We start from the raw sequence: 17,060 nt of genomic DNA on the forward strand, positions 1-17,060 counted from the left end.
CTTGGCGTCGCCTCGGTATGTTGTTTTATTATCTATTTACTACAACACTACATAAACGCTTATTTGTCAAAAGGAGAATGTTCAGTGAATGGGAACTACTTTCAAAACTCAAGTAAATATCAGTCTTAAAAGCAAATTGATTGGTACGATTGGAAAAGCGATGAATTACAAGCTGTTCATTTTTTTTATCTCAACAACAAACTGTTCGTGCATTTCACTCACATTCATTTTTTTTAACAACGTTGTCCTTGCGTAACCCTCGGATGTACAGCGGAGGGGAGGCGGGGTGCCTCCCTCTTGAGGTAGAGTTTACTATATAATGCCGAAACTTTTAGTAGCTGTTCATTTATTCCTTGTGGAAATTTTGATATGTAACCATGTGTCCATGATTTTGGACGTTGCCATGGTGGCAACGCCATAATTACAAGGTCTGGCTAAAAATATTCAATTTTTACATATTCTTCATTTTCCCTTATTAATAGTTGTAAGATTTGTTTCATTTTACATTCCATAAGCATTCTGGCTTGATTTTGCATCAACATCCATTTTTTTTAACTTTCTAATAAAATGGTAAAATCCAAGGCGGAGGTTCCACGATGGCGGCTCTAATGACGTCATATCAGGTCACATACAGCAGAAATTATGTCGTCATGTAGAGTAAGCTGAAGGCTTTCTACTCAGTGCAAATTAGTTTCGCTACGCGTTATAACAACGAAACCTTGCGAAGGGTTTCATACCCCCCCCCCCCCCCCGGGTACCAAGGTGGGAGTATAAATTTGCTTGTATGTCTGAGAGTTAAAATCTCTAAAAATGCGCATGGCCTGTAAATTACTAATCGTAGCTTCATCTTTGACAGGCATTAGGATTTTTATCCTGCATTGTGTTCGTTGTGGATATGGTGGTGAGTTACAAGTTGTTTCAGACCCAGAGGGCGCAGAAGACATCCTCCGACCATGGGTCTCTCCAGAGACGGGCCTTGGATATCGACAAGGACTACATAAGGTCCTCGGTGTTTTATGCTAAATTGGCAGAAATTGTAAGTCTTCGTTGCTATTTGTATACTCTTAAGCCACCTGTTTATGTGTGCATCTGAAGCTAAAAGCGGGGACGATATAAATAAATTCCCACCCTAGAAAACTCCAAAGAAAAAAGTGTTCCTGAGTTTTGAAGATGCAGATCACCGAGCTCTCATGAAAGGCAAATAGGACAAAATAAAGTAATATATATATAGGGAGGCCATTAAAAAGAGAGATCAGTTGTAATTTGGCTGCATTCTTTTAGATGCTTAGTTTTATGCGCGCGTTATTCTGGTAACTGAAAATGCATGCACTGATTCCTCAATTCCTATGAAAAATAAAGAAACGACCAAAAAATTCCAAATACGAACGAATCGCCATCGAAGCCAATGCGAACTGATCAGCTTGTGAGAAGATATTGTGTAAAAGCCTTGTGTAGCAAGAACCTTTGGAACGGCTTGTGCCTTAACTTGCAGCTTCTCGCTTAATATTCATGTTGGGCAAAATGGAGTGCCCCAGTGTATGTATCAGTGCCCCGCAGAGGGGCACCCTTATGGCGTTTCCATATTGAGCGCTATAAATTGAATTTGTGTTCAACATCTTTTTAAAAGGATACCTCGAGTGCGAAAGTCGAGTATAGACTCGAGACTCGAACAAGTAGATTATCTATCAATCATTTTAACGTTTCAAATTCTTGACTTTTTCACTCGGTAGTTTTGGTTTTACTTTATCGTGGTGTAAGCTAGCTAACCCTTGAAAAGTGCAATATATAAATTTCTCAAGTTCTGTCGTTTAAATGCTTATTAATGCCATTTTGATGAAAAATTTACCTGGTGGAGTGGGTAACCACTATTCCGTACGAGTAATTGAAAAAAGCCTAAAATAACTATTAGACTTCAGCGGTGACGGTGCAGGATATAAGAATTGTTGAGCCGGAAGCGTTTTTATTTGACAATTTTTATTTGCTCGTGTAGATGATAAAATTGGTCAATTTTTATGTGACAAATATATTTGTTGACAAACTAGCGTCTTAGCTTATGTGTGACAAATAACAGCTGTCACATACGAGGAATTGCTCGTGTAGACGACTCGGCACATAAAATGTGGCAAATATTGCGCCAGGGTGATGTGGTCCAAAATCTCCCAAACTACCTCTAGGCACTGTGAACGCGCAGTTCAATTCTGTGCGTTTCTTTGCTGTCCGAGGCCATTACTGGCGCACTTAACTTTGGACGGCTGACAAATTTAATAATTGTTGTGTCATCTACACGATCAAATATATTTGTCACATTTGTCACCCGGCTTTATACTTTGCAGGCTTTATTGTTTGCGGCATGGGTGTGCATCGTAAAGTACTTTGCAGACATAACACGTATACATCGCCGGACATCCCATTCTTTTATTTACGGCAACCCGAAGATTCAAAAGTGGATCTTTTTAAAGGAGTCACAATCCTATCTTGGGTGATGGTCGTACTCATAGCTTTGACATCCGTGTTAAGTTTTGACAAACTTTGCAGCCGCTCTTCTCCTTGGACTCTGACGGTAGGTCCCAATTTAGTTTCTCTTGATATCATCCAAACTGGTCAAACAAAAATGGCCTGTATAGCAGGCAAATATTTATGGCAAGTGAGTGCTGAATATTTCGATTAAGTATTTTATCCGCCATGTTGGATTGATAAGATCGAGGGAGCGTGGTGCGAGTAAAAATGAGAAGATCGCCCAGCAAAATCGCCTTCATTCGCTACAAAATGGCTCGTTTTTTACCTGTTAGTTGCCAGATTAGAATAGAGTCATTGTGGTCTATTGTTTCTTTGCTGTCATTATACTAACTTTTTTTTTATCTTTTGTGATTCTTGCAGACAGTGATTATCTACTTCATCTTGTCCGTTTTGTTGATCGCTTCTTGTGGAAACCTGACACCACGGGCTGTCGAATTAAAAAAGCGTGACAAAAGTTTGTCTAAAGAATTTGACGATGAGTCAATCAAGCTTAACATATTAGCCCTTCAGATAGGGCTGGTAAGTATATTACCGAATTTAATGCACTGATACATCTTGTAGAAAATTTCTGTAAGAAATTTCTGTAAGGCTGAACTCTGACACGCCTTGCGAAGTCAGTTGCTTTTCTGTTAATTATGTGACATGAACACCCTGACTATCATTGGTGGCTGATTCCTTTTTACTATTATCTCTATCGTGGTAATCTCCTTCCCACTAGGTACTTTGTAGGTTTTCTCTTTTTGTTAAAATATCCAAGAGGGTAAAATATTTTTCCACCCCTCCCCCTTCCACTTTGCCACCTTCTCTTAAGTAGAAAAGCTCTGTTTTTACTTTGTTCAGGAAAGTTTATCTAAAATTAGAAAATTAACATTGTCCTCGAGTTTGGCGTAACCGTTGTTGTCACCGCATCTCTCCATAACAAACCGCATGCTTCAGTACCCACTCCTTTTGTTCGTCTTTGACAGGCCTTCGGATTTTTATGCTGTATAGTGTTCGTCGTGGATATGGTGTTGAGCTTCAAGTTGTATCTGACGCAGCGAGCGCAGGAGACATCCCTCGACCATGGACCTCACCAGAGACAGGCAGGAGATGTCAACACCAAATACTTGCGATCCCCGATGTTTTGTGTGAAATTAACAGAAATTGTAAGTCCTGTTGTAATTTGCATACATGTAAGTTTATAAGATTAGAATTTAACTGTAGTCCTTATACTTTTGCCAAAAGCTAGAGACGAAGAAGGTACAAAGAATTTCCTACGTCCCTAAAAACACCAATTTTACCAAAAAACTTATCATTTCGGATGCCACTTTCGCAATCCTTAGTATGTTATTACACAGGAAATGGCTGACGTAAATTTTGTTGCAAAATTCACTTTCTTGGCCAAAAAAATATAATCATATTGATGGAGCTGATGTAATGTAAAACTCGTTAGCGCGGCGCACAATTTTTGCGGCTAGCAACTTGCCGTTTGCCGCACGTTTGAGCTCAGCACTGAGATGGATTTGTCGAAAAAGGGAGCTATTTCTTAGTCGTGTTTACAATACGTCTGAGCGATCGATCGAATGATGGAGTGTTTATTGACCAGCCAGTCGATGATTGTAATATTTCAAGCCACTCTCTTAACAACTTTAGAAGAATCTTCGCAGCCTTGCCTCAGAAGGCCAAAATTACTTTTTAGGTTTGGATTAAAAAGCCTTAAATTGTAGGTCTCTGACTGTTCTCCATCAAGATGCCCATGCTAAAACAATGTTTAGGGACTGGTGCAATAATTAACCGGATATTGGGGGGGGGGGGGGGAGGGTGGTTGGTTGTTAGGGAATAAAGGGGGTATAGGAGAGAATCACAACTAGAAAGTGGGTTTGGATGTAAAGTTTGATACACTCTTATGCGCACGCGCGTAGGGGGGGGGTATTACTTTAAACTAAATATATGGTCAAAAGACTATTAGAATGCAAAATGGTCAACGAGGGAAACTTTTCTCTTCACAGTACAACGTGTAAAAGACTTCGTGTAAAAGAACACCTTAAGCTCTTGAATACAAAGGCGAAAAAAGAATTAAGAAAAAGGGACACTCTTCCATTTAATAATTGTTCGAAAAATGAAAAAAAAAGATGAAAAAGATGTGGATTTAGCGCTCACGAACAACAAGCTTAAATTGAACTTGAAACAGCATGGTCCCAAGATAAGCAGAAGTAAGGCAGATCTGACTAACCAAATTATCAGGGAATACTTCCAGAGTTTTTGAAAATGATGAATTTCACAGCTTCTGTTGAAACGACGCAACTTCAGAATCAGAGTCAACTAGTGATTCCGATGGAGAGATCGCATACGTTGAAGAGTGAGCTGAAGTAATGTTTGTGCATGAGGAAGACCTCCAACACGTAAATTAGGTATGGGGGAACCGATAGGGGAGCAGGGTTGGAGATTGACCTTAATACTATCAGTAAGTGAGGAGTTGAAATTAAATTTTGCTTAGTGATGGGAGGGGGGTAGGGTTACATTTAGCCGTATTTTACCATTTTCCGACCTCCACCCCATCCTCATTCCAGGTAATTATTGCACAGTCGCCTAGGTCACAAGTCATTTGGAGTGATGGGTCACTAAATAAATTGGCAATTCTCCGTAAGAGTTAAAAGTTAAAATATCCCTTAGGCTGTATGCAATGTTGCAAACAGTGACTCAACATCACATTATTTCTTTTGTTGCCTTTCAGGCCTTTCTGTTTGCGGCGTTGGTGTGCATACTAAAGTATTTTTACTTTCCCGGCCCTTTCGACGACGGGAAACTCAGTTTTGATGCCTATGAAGATTCAAAAGCAATTCTCTTCAGAGAAATCATAATATTTTCCTGGGCGATGGTCATTCTTTTGGCTTTGACATCTATGTTTAGTTTTGACAAGCTCTTTAGACGAGCTCCTTGCTGGACTTTGATGGTAGGTAACAGACAACCTTGACACCATCTGTTGACCTTCTGATTTTACATTTCGGGTATCCTTGAAAAGTGAGAGACGGGCTGTGGCGGAAGCTTAATATGAAGCTCTGCTACAACTGTTACATTAATCTTGCTTATTTTCTTTTTTGCATCTTTTGTGTTCGCAGACACTGATTATCCACTTCATCTTGCTCATTTTGTTGAGCGCTTGTTGCGGAAACCTGACACCACGGGCTGTTGAATGGGGAGAATCCTACAAACGTTCTGTTAAGACAGACAAGCCTTTCAAATTAGCTCTTCTGCTTGGGCTGGTACGTATATTGATTGCATGATCCGTTGTACTTGGTAACTTTGAGATAAACAAGGAAAGCCATTTATTATAATATAACACGACGAAAACACCAGAGAAATTTAGAAAATGTATTTCGTGCATGTTTTCAAGACGAGTGAAATGTTTTATAATTTGGCTTTCTTTATCTGCTTTATGATATAACTTTTAGCAACGTATGGATTTTCTGTGTTTTATACTTTGGCAAAACATGTTTGTTTTTTAACCAAACAGAGCGGACCCGCTCAGAATCGGAAGTCCTCTAAGACATTTCGCCTAAAACAACTTACTTAGACAGTCGAATTTATGTCGCGAGGTATGCACACCCTGACATTCTCTAAACTGTGATAATTGTTTTTTAACTTTTGTCTCTATTGTGGGGTTTACTATTTTTTACTAAAACCTTTAGTGGCGAGCGATCTGGGTAGGCCCCGAAAAAAATAATGTTCACAGTAACTTGCTACCCGGCAGTGGGTCGGGGGGAGTATTTGTTATTTTGCTGAGAGTAATTTGATAGGTTAGAGGGGAGAAAGAGCATACAACACTGGCCTCCGCCGAACAGGTATGTTGTTCCATACTGTGATTCCCATCAAGGTCATTGGGAAGAGTGGCCGTGGGAGACACCCATGTGGAGAACAGCCGGACCGACAGCCAGCACTCTTGCTGTATAGTCGAACCTGTCAGCTATGGTTGACCCAGGAGCGGAGCGGGCAAGTGTACGCGAGCTTTTCACGTCTAGCCTTAGTATCTTTCTGCATCTCCATTGTCTTTATTGAAGAGAGTTCCCAGTTACGTGAAGTCGCCCACAAACTTATTTGGGTCACAAGTGACTGTGATTGGTGCGGTCAGGATGGCATTCATCTCACTTGAGTCTTGGCTGTGCTGATGTTAATACCTCTTTGTTTAGCATAGATTTCAAGAATATCGTCTCCTCCAACAAGTTGGAACGGTTTGTGGAGAGAATAGCGAGGTCATCTATAAAATCAAGGTCCTCTAGGTGAGAAACGAAGTTCCATGAGTTGCCTCTGGGTTTTTCTGAGGTGGTCGTTCACATGGTTCAGTGAATGATGAGAAGGAAGAGGATGGGTGAGAGGATACACCCTAGCCTGCGAGCCGCGAGAAAAATAACGCCTGATTTTAGGTTAGATACACTCCTGTCTCACTTCAGACTTGACTTGGAACCACTCGGAGAGAGTATATTATTATCTAGGATGTGACATTGCATTCAAAGTGAGAGCTGGGATGGTATCCTTGGTCCAGATGGTTGTGAAGAGGTCAGTCAGATTTTTTTGTCGATGTCTCAATGTCAGCTTTCAGCATCTAAGTATGGACGGAATCATTGCCAGAAGCTTTGCCACTCTTCATGGCTTTGATGACAGTTCTAACTTCAACTTCAGTATTATGTCGGGCTGATGTTAATTTCGTGCATATCATCAGCCTCTGGGAGATTAGCTGGTTAATCTGGTTCTGGGTGCAGGCATATGGTTAAGCACTTGTAATTGGAAGTGCTGCACCCACCTTGCTGCTCGCTCTGATGTTTAAGCATTGCCATTCATTTCTTTGTCAGGTACAGACTGTCTGATGCTGTTACCACAAACGCATTAAGTAATCTTGTAAACGACACTCATCTCGCTCTTTGCTGCAGCTTGTTCAGTATCATCAGTCAGCTCCTCCATATAGCACCTTTTGTCTGTGCTTTCGCACCTCTTCACGTCCCTTTCCTTGCTCTTATAAACTATTTTTGATCTGCTCCTGCAGCTTTGGTGTCGAGCAAGTTGTTCTGTGTTTTTTTCTTCCATCAACCTCCGACCATTTATCACGTGGTAGCCACTCCTTTTTTTTTCTTCCTTCAACATCCGACAACATGCTTTGTATTTTCACAGTATATGTTCTTGATGGAACTCCATTTTATGTCAATGTCATGGTCTTCTTCATCTGTTTTGATAGAATTAGCACACTAAAATATTTCTCAGTTCTAGCTAGGGCAAACACATTCTTGATGTTGGGACACTTCAGTTTGGCAGCAATGTCTAGCTGTTTCCTGCGCGAGCGTTCATCTCGTGGTAATGCTGTTCGAAGCTGTAGCTTCATAGTTACTGCAACTAAGAAGAGTCCACTGGATATACCACAGTCCATGCTTTTTATCCAATTTTTAGTCGTATTTACACGAAAAATTGGTTTGCAATAAATAGTACTTTTATTCAAAAACTGTAATATCATACATCGTTTACTTCTTAGCCTTGGTTTAATTTTTACTGCAATAAAGGTATATGCGTAAGAGCCACTTCGTGGAAGTACTACAAATAAAGTGTTATCATTATCATTATCACTGGTATTAATTAAGAGGCTGTCTTTCTTAAAAACACCCACTCAATTTCGCGTCAAAAATAATTTTGCCTGAAACTCTGGCAACTGAAAGACTTTTCCGAGGCTAAAACTAAATCAGATTTGGTTGGATTCAGAATGATTTTCTGGCCACGTTAGAAGCCATTAAATATTTTGCCCTTTTGGTCCCGCCGCAACGTCTGAAAAATAAGAAAAAATAGGCGTTTTTCAAGCCGCTGTCAAATATTTCATTTGCATCAAACACCGATAATCTTTATATCGATTTGCTCATAAAAATTTCTAGTTTTCTAAGAAGTTAGCAATTTTTCCCCCGATTTATCGGGGAAATGCGAAATCAAGGATATAATGACCACTACTGATTGGCATCGAAAGAAGGTTGAAAAATGGCCTTGATTTATGTAGAAGCGAATATTTCAATTTCGGGACCTAGCTGATAACTCTACTCTTTTTTTTTTTTTTTTTTTTTTTTTTTTTTTTTTTTTTTTTTTTTTTTTTTTTTTTTTTTTTTCAGACAGCTGAAAAAGTCCCAGAGGTAGTCTTTTATCTGCTTAAATATGCAAAATCAAACGAACGTTTTCAGAAATTCAAAAGTTAGACCATTTGTATCAGCGTGGTATCAGCACATGTGCAAGTAATAACAACATATCTGCATATATTGTCGTCATTACTCGCACATGTGCTGATACAAACGGTCATAACTTTTGAAATACTGAAAACGTAGAGGAGATTTTGCATATTTTAGCAGATAAAGGACTACACTTTCGACTTTGTAGAGTAGAGCTATCAGCTGCGTCCCGAAATTGAAATATTCGCTTGTAAGTCAATGCCATTTTTCAACCTTCGTTCGATGCCGACCAGTAGTGGTCATTATACATGTATCCTTGATTTCGCATTTCCAGATAAATCGAGGGGAAAGTTGCTACTTTCTAAAACAATCTAGAAACGTTGATAAACAATTTGATATAAAAATAATTGGTGTTTGATGCGAATAAAGTATTTGAAAGCGGCTCGAGAATGCCTATTTTTCTAATTTTTCAGACGTTGTGGCGGGTCCCGAAGGGGCAAAATATTTGATGGCTCCTAACGCCGCCTGAAAATCATTTTGAATCAAACCAAATATGTTTCAGTTCTAGCCATAGTAAAGTCTTTCATTTGCTAGAGTTTCAGGCAAAAAAATTTTTTGACGCGAATTTGAGTGGGTGTTCCTAAGTAACGATTCTAGCTTAGCTAAAAGTTTTTAAAAATAAATTATTTAGGGAAGGCTACGATGTTCTTTAATTGCGTGTTTGCAATTGATTTGATTGCTCTTAGCCCTGTTACCATGGCCTACATCTTCCCTTTTGTTTGTATTTCACAGGCCTTTGGATTTGTATCCTGTTTATTGTTCGTCGTGGATGTGGTGTTGAACTACAAGTTGTATTTGACCCAGCGAGCGCAGGAGACATCCCCCGATCAAGGACCTCCCCAGAGACAAGCCGAAAATGTGAACACCAATTACCTGCGATCTTCAGTGTTTTATGTGAAATTGACAGAAATTGTAAGTCCTAGAAATCTCACAATCAGGAATTAATTTCGTTTTTATATGATTTTGTAATTACTTAATTCTTAATCCCATTTTTGTACAACCTTATACTAAATAATTAATTAAAGTGTCTGACTTCATTCTTGACATTTATGTTAATATATGTCTATATATATACATTTGCAGGTTCTCCTGTTTGTGGCATGGGTGTGCATCGTAAATTACTTCGACTTTGCCCTTTTATATAATATGAGGGGTTACTTGTACAGAGTTACCAGGCCAGACAAAATCCATAAAGATTTAAAAGCAGATTTCTTTCAAGGAGTCACAGTCCTTTGCTGGGTGATGGTCAATATCTTGGCCTTGACATTCACATTACGTTTGGACAAACTTTACAGCCGCTCCTCCCGGTGCACTCTGACGGTAAATCACGGCACAGTTTAATTAATAACTGCAAAATAATTCAAATTGAACTGACAACCCACATCTCAGATAATAACGTTACGTTAGCCAAAAACACGAGGAGGCAAAGTGGCCGAGTGGCTTAGGGCGCTGGTGTTGCAATCCAAAGGGAACCAGGTTCAATCCCTCCACCCTGCCACTAGCTAGATTTGTTCTCCGTCGTTCTGAGTTCAAATTCGCGGTTACCCTTTGATAAATAGCCAACTGGTCTTCCTCTTGCCAGGTGGGACTTATTTATTTACTCAATTTTTAGTGGCATCTCTTTTTTAGCATTACAATGTTAGCGCTACAAACTAAGTATTAGCATAAAGCTTATAAAATTTTCCTCCTGATAAAAAATAAACATTTCTCTTAAATGTATAAGAGAACGGCTCGAATAGAAAACCTAATGCTGTTTCGGGCGAATTTGCGAAGTCATCTTCATCATCAACATCATCGAATTTGTCTAGTCTAGACCGTAAATTCCTCCTTCCTCGCCTTATATATAGGCGTTGACCCAGGCGGAAGAAGAGAAAGTTTAGAATAACCTGGCAATGCATACTCATGGTCAAAACGAACCAATCAAAAATGGCAGAGGATCGCACGAACCAGGGTTAAGATTTTTAGCTAGAAAGGAATATATTATATGCAAGTGCTGAGACTTTTATTTTTTTATTTTTAAAATCAAAGTTTTGACGACTCGAGTTTATTTGTCATGTTTGTCACCGCAGTGTCCCTAGCTTTTTGCATGCTCCTCCTATCTTAATAATAATAATAATAATAATAATAATAATAATAATAATAATAATAATAATAATAATAACAATAATAATAAAATAATAAAAATTCTACTACTACAACTACTAAATATAATAATAATAATAATAATAATAATAATAATAATAATAATAATAATACATATTAAAATAAAATGGGCATTTTCACATTTGCACTCCACTACAGTCAGCGCCATCGTGCGAGAAGCATCACGTTTAACCTACCTGCGAGGTTTAAAGCCTCCGTGATTAAGATTTGCATGTTTGTCATTGTGAGGATGCCTTGAAGAACAATTCCCAGGACAAAATACTACAGCTGTTATATATTTCAATACTTTTACTAATTTATGTCTTTGTTTGTTTCTTTTGAAATATTTGCAGACGTTGATTATCTACTTCGTCTTATTGATTTTGTTGTTCGCTTGTTGCGGTTACCTTACACCACGTGCACTGGCTATCGACTTGGGAAAGGAATACAAAAATTGGGCAAAAAAAGATTACGAAAATTGGCCGGCTGTAGCCCTTCGGATTGGCTTAGTAAGTATATATCGCATCTGTAAATACACTGATCCAAGTTGTAGCTTTTTTAGCATGCAGCGGTCAAAAAACGATGACATCTTTCTTCCCATGTGGTCTTTCCAGTGTTCTCAAGAGACGACGAAAACGACTTGCTCACTATATATATGCCAGGCAGTTGCAACCACGAATGCCCTGACACGAAACACGTATCATGTAACACGAAATGACATAACATGTCATTGTCACGTCACGTCACGTCACGTCATATCACGACACATCACGTCATGCCCGCCATGCCATGTCACGTCATTTCATAGCACGACATGTCATAACATGACATGACATTTTATGTTAAGACATGACGTGACATGACATGATATGGCGTGACATGACATGAATGAACAGAGCAGAGTAGAGCAGAGCCGAGCAAAGCAGAACAGAACGAGACAAAACCTTTTCTGATTGGAGAATATAAGGTCATCAACGCCTTGTTTAGCCTACTTATGGAAGATAAATCTCATCGTTACTTTGCCCTCGTTCATGAAACTGGTCCATCCTCAGTTCGCCCTTGCTTCCCCTACATTCGAATCTTTCTCTTCTCCCCCTCCCCTTCATTTTTGAACACCTAAGTTCTTTTAGTATTGCCTTTGTCTTCGAGATATCATCCACGAGGAATGACATCAATGGTAGACTAAATTCCATCTTCTAGTATCAACCTACCAGTTTTTTTTTTCAAATTAGTTATGTACTGGATCTTTATGTAGTCCAACAGATAAATGACTTGATTAAAAAATCATAGGTTGGAGTACATTGTTGCTGTTGACCCCTCAGCCATCAATGCCTCTATTCTCAAGGGCTTTTAGTTTAGCTATGTTTAACTTTGTACAGTCACTTTGAAAGAGAAATTAAATGATGATTGGATACTTTTACTATTCAGGCTCAATTACACATGGTTTATGTTCTTTGTTTTGACAGGCCTTTGGTTACCTCTCGTCGCTAATTTTCATCTTGGATATTTGCCTCCTTTGCATGTTGTACCGGAAGCAAAGGGCGGAGGAAGTCCATCACCCACAGCAAGCTGACGAGCCACCTTATTCACAACTGCGACAACCCGCACCTGACCAGGCACCTGATACACAACTGCGACAACCCGCTGTGGTGGCTAGCTATGTTTAACAATTTTGCAAACCGGCTGCGGCATACTGTTTAAATAGAACAGAACAGAAAAAGTAAAATAGAATAGAAAAGAATAGAATGGAATGAAATAGAAAAAAATACAATAGAACATTAATAAAATACACCCCTACAACAAAAGGGCTAAAAATAACTATACAATACACTTCTCAATTTTAAGCCTTACAAATATAATGGGAAATAAATTTTCTCTGAGTTCTATGGTCGTATATCATTATATAGCTGTGCTATGCAAGTGGATACAAGACATTTAATTTAAAGATGAACCTTTTTTGCATATCGAAACAATATATTTCGAAAGAGATGTGTGCGCGTTAGTCTCAGAGCCTGTAGTACAGATAAGGTGAGCCCCGGAGCCCCTCAACTCCTTGGAGACTCCGTCTTAGAAACGACATTATAATTAAAAAGTAGTTCGAAGTGTGATGTGGGTGAGAGAGTGAGAGACTGTGTGGTGACTGACGTGAGGGAGTCGAGAGTGAGTGTGTAGTCGATGATGAAGTCTGGTCGTTGAAGCTGATGGAGTAGCCGTGATGGGCGAAGACCGGAGGAAGACTCGTGTACCCGATTGTTAAACTCAAGTGTAGTCTCATTGCCGAATCAGACAAAAATAAACAATGCAACTCTATTCTTTTGCGTCCTTTTGAATGAAATTTTGTGGGTCATAGTTTGTCAAAGATTTATTTCGGTTTTCATATTTCAGCGACTTAAGGAAGTGTTTTTAGATGCTGATTTAAACGTCTCAGTTTTACAGCAATGAAAGACATTTGTGTGGCATGCAGAGAAAGAGATAGGTAATACAATACAAGTCTTTGGCCAAGAAAAGAATTAAAACGAAAATGAAAGAAACACCTCCTAGCAAGTAACTTTGGACAAAAGAAAAACGTTGTAAAATAAAATTATAGTAATTTTAATCTTAGACAGGACTTTCTTGAGGTATTAAAATGCAATTATAAAACGATGTTTTGAACAGTTTTATTGTCCTTCTTCAGGGAGTGCCAAGATGACATACTGTTGTTGTTCTTGGTGGGCCCGCGGTCGACAGTCTCTGGACAGGATTTGTTCACGTTATATGGATTATTATGAATCAACTTTTATTTATTCTTGTAATATTCCGATCTTTCTCTGAACCTAAGAAGCAATTTAGTAGGTGTTTCCAATGTTCAAGCTGTAAGAAATAATTACGTACCCGATTGCCTCCGGGCCATGTTTTGATGAAAAACGCCTCCACAGAGGATGTCAGTTTTGACGTTTCGTGGCATACGGATACAACTAGAGAAATCGTGAAAGTATACATGAAAGAAGGAAGAAAGGAGCCGTATAATGTACAGAAGAACAAGATGAGAATGATCGAGAAAGAGAAACTTGCAGTATATAAAACACATGTTATGAGAATGGCTCAAAAACACTTGGCAATGTAATATTCAAGCCAGCGAGAACTTGAAATGGAGAAAAGAAAACGAAAGGCGTGTAAATATGTGAATAAGAAGAATAAGTATACATTAGACAACACAGCGATTTTTTTAAACAGGATAAAAAACGCGAAAGCAAGGTGAGACTGACCAAGGATCAAGGCGCCCATTGGTAGCCTTTGCTTTCCAGTAAAAAAAAATAAATAAATGGTAATCTTCCACAATTCTGCATATATACGAAAAATAACCCAAATTACCACAGAGCCTTATAACCCAGTTATTATATTCCTTTACCGGTCCCAGCAAAAAGCTCAATCAATTTGTTGTTAGCTGAAACCTTGTTAAACTGAACATGCCTTTTGGAGTCAGCTTTGGAGTCACCCACCTTTATTCTTCTGATAAATGAAACCCTTTAAGGCGACCACTCCAAGTGCCTGGTGAAGTAAATTTCCAAAAGCAAATAAAATGCATTGATTGATTACATGTGTCACGCTCTGAGCAATTTAACTCTTTCACTGCTAAAGTCGACTTTTTTCGTTTTGGGGGGGAGTTATTATCTTTTTTTTTATTTAATTTATTTTTTTTTTTTTTTTTTTTTATTTTTTTTTTTTCAAATTTTTTTGCAATTTTTTTTTTAAAAAGAAAGAAGAAAAAAAAAAAAAAAAAAAAAAAAAAAAAGAAAAAAAAAAAAAAAAAAAAAAAAAAAAAAAAAAAAAAAAAAAAAAATAAAAAAAAAAAAAAAAAAAAAAAAAAAATTTAAGGGTCAACATAAAGAAAGATAGCCACGACACGTTTGACTGAGTGCACAAAGACAACGACAAAAACGCCAGGATCAAGGAATGCAAAACCACACGGCTGTTCAAAACAACACACCAGAAGTTGAAGCTTGATAAGTGAACTAATCCATGACTGATGCGTGAAAGCGAGGATTCAGACTTAAAACGAGCCTGAGGCTAAGCTAGCCCCTAAAAAATCTGCATACATGTCGAAAACAGGAAAACTGCACGTGAAAGCACGCGGCACACAATATTGTGCTTGCGTTCTACATACATCTGAATACATGTCGAAAACAGGAAAAATGCACGTGAAAGCACGCGACACACAATATTGTGCTTGCGTTCTACTTCGTCGGACGCGACTCGATGGACGGAATGATAGTTCTACAGCAAGCGTTTTAGCTTACAATATTTTTTGAGGAACGGTACTCAGAAAGACTTCACAAAAGAATTCAAGCGTTTCAATTTACAACATCTGTTGCTGAACAGTACTTATAAAGACTTCACAAAAGAAAATAAGCCAAAAATACGGTAAGCACATTACATCAACAATACTCATTACAAAGCGTTACCCCTAGTGCATTTATTTTTATTATTTTTTTACTTCACTCTAGCACGGGGTTACTCTAGCTATAGCACTTGCACGTTCAAAGTGTTTACAAAATAACAGGCTTGCCCTGATCATGACACTAAGAAATCCAAAGCTGAGCGCTTGCGCTGGTTTTTAAGCGATGGCGTTACATCGCTTTATGCTGGAGCCCTTCGATCGGTTCTGTCCGGGCCGATCGAACGACCGAATAGGACTGGAAACTAACTACAGGAAGAACAAAGATCAAGTTTAGCACAGGAGATAAGTCTCTGTGTTTGGGGGTGGTTTTTTTTTTTTTTTTTTTTTTTTTTTTTTTTTTTTTTTTTTTTTTTTTTTTTTTTTTTTTTTTTTTTTTTTTTTTTTTTTTTTTTTTTTTTTTTTTTTTGGGGAAAAAGTTTAGCTCAACAAGAAATGCGCCGCGAAAAACACAAAGCAAAATACTCCTGGGGAGTTAGAAAAGACTAATAAAAGATATGAACGAAAGAGACAAATTATATTTGACAAATTCTATTAGATTCAGTAAACAGACATATGTACAATTGACCTGTGTAAACGAGAATAATGCGCCAGATAGAAGAAATATGTTGCTTTTGTTTCGGGGTTACTGCCCCTTCTTCTGTGGAATAAATTGAAATGCCAGTTGATTTTTCTCCACCGAAGAAGGGACAGAAACCCCGAAACGTATGGAACATATTTCTTTTATCTGTCGCCATGTTCACCATTTAAAATCAGCATATAACATCACTGTTTATATACGCTACGCAGTCGCCCGAAATCATACAATGGGTCTGTGTGGTCCGGTCAGAAACAGAACTTGACCTTGCATATCCGGTCGTTCGCGAAAGGTATCGTGTATCGTAGATTAGATGTCACGCTATAAGGTAACGCAACTAGAATTAAACGCATAGCTTGAAGAAAGTTTTCATTTTTCTAACGAGGTGCAAAAAGGACAAAATCAATACAAATGGAAAAATGTATGGTGCAAAGATAATATAAGCAGTGACCAAAAAGTATCCGTAAAGCAAGGTAAACTTTGTACGAGACCGTTTCACTTCGGTCACAGTAGAAAGTGTCTGTTGTCCGTTATTAAATTAATGTTAGAGAAAATGTATGGACAAACAAAACTGTTCGTGTTAAGCAGGTGCCCTAAAGCGGTGTTCCACTGAACTTTAATTTACGTTAATTTTTGACAAATTTCCTAAAAATATTTAAAACCCTTTGTAAAACGTCATCGCTTCTGCATGCATTACGTGCCATTTTTTTAAACGGTTAGCTATAGTTACTGACAACTAAAGGCTGGTTCTCATATGATCGCCCCGATCGTCTCTGTCGCTTCTGTTGCTTTAAAAAGTTTGCTCGCGTTCGGGGCGATCATATGAGAACATTACAGACTGAGACGTCTGCGACGATCGGGGCGATCCGATCGCTTCGATCGCCCGTGGCGATCGGTCGCAGACCGCGGCGATCGCAAACGATTATATGAGAACTACTGCCACAGAGGGAGAGGATCGAAGCGATCCAAACTGTCCCATGGGGCATTAATATTACCAAGAACTACGTTTCCTTTCGGCCTCCCTTTTGCTTCTTCGCCGTAAAACGGCAATAACGAGAAGATAGAAGGCCACGAGGTTTGCCTTTGCATCGAACAGGGTCCCAAAGGGGGGGGGGGGGAGGGGGGGGGGGGTCCCTGGAGCCCTGGAGCCCTGAAATTT

General features: G+C 38.7%; 2 protein-coding genes and 1 long non-coding RNA gene across 3 annotated transcripts in view; 2 read left to right on the forward strand and 1 right to left on the reverse strand.

Moving 5' to 3' along the window:
• LOC144650012 (uncharacterized) overlaps positions 1–17,060 on the reverse strand; it is a 258,602-nt gene that overhangs the window by 161,360 nt on the left and 80,182 nt on the right. The window lies entirely within an intron of this gene.
• LOC144649963 (uncharacterized) lies at positions 928–12,990 on the forward strand. Its single transcript, XM_078509567.1, has 10 exons — positions 928–1,036; positions 2,334–2,560; positions 2,878–3,036; positions 3,483–3,662; positions 5,231–5,449; positions 5,616–5,759; positions 9,480–9,659; positions 9,831–10,067; positions 11,243–11,398; positions 12,356–12,990. The coding sequence occupies exons 2-10, from the start codon at positions 2,351–2,353 to the stop codon at positions 12,554–12,556; spliced, it is 1,686 nt and encodes a 561-aa protein (XP_078365693.1). The 5' UTR covers positions 928–1,036; positions 2,334–2,350; the 3' UTR covers positions 12,557–12,990.
• The window catches only part of LOC144649965 (uncharacterized), a 31,191-nt gene continuing 29,185 nt past the window's right edge, over positions 15,055–17,060 (forward strand). Inside the window, exon 1 of the mRNA XM_078509572.1 lies at positions 15,055–15,290. The gene's annotated coding sequence lies outside the window, so the exon portion shown is untranslated. The remainder of the gene's footprint in view (positions 15,291–17,060) is intronic.

The sequence above is a fragment of the Oculina patagonica genome, chromosome 4, assembly GCF_052425735.1.
Source record: "Oculina patagonica isolate OP01 chromosome 4, crgOcupat, whole genome shotgun sequence".
NCBI lineage: Eukaryota > Metazoa > Cnidaria > Anthozoa > Scleractinia > Oculinidae > Oculina > Oculina patagonica.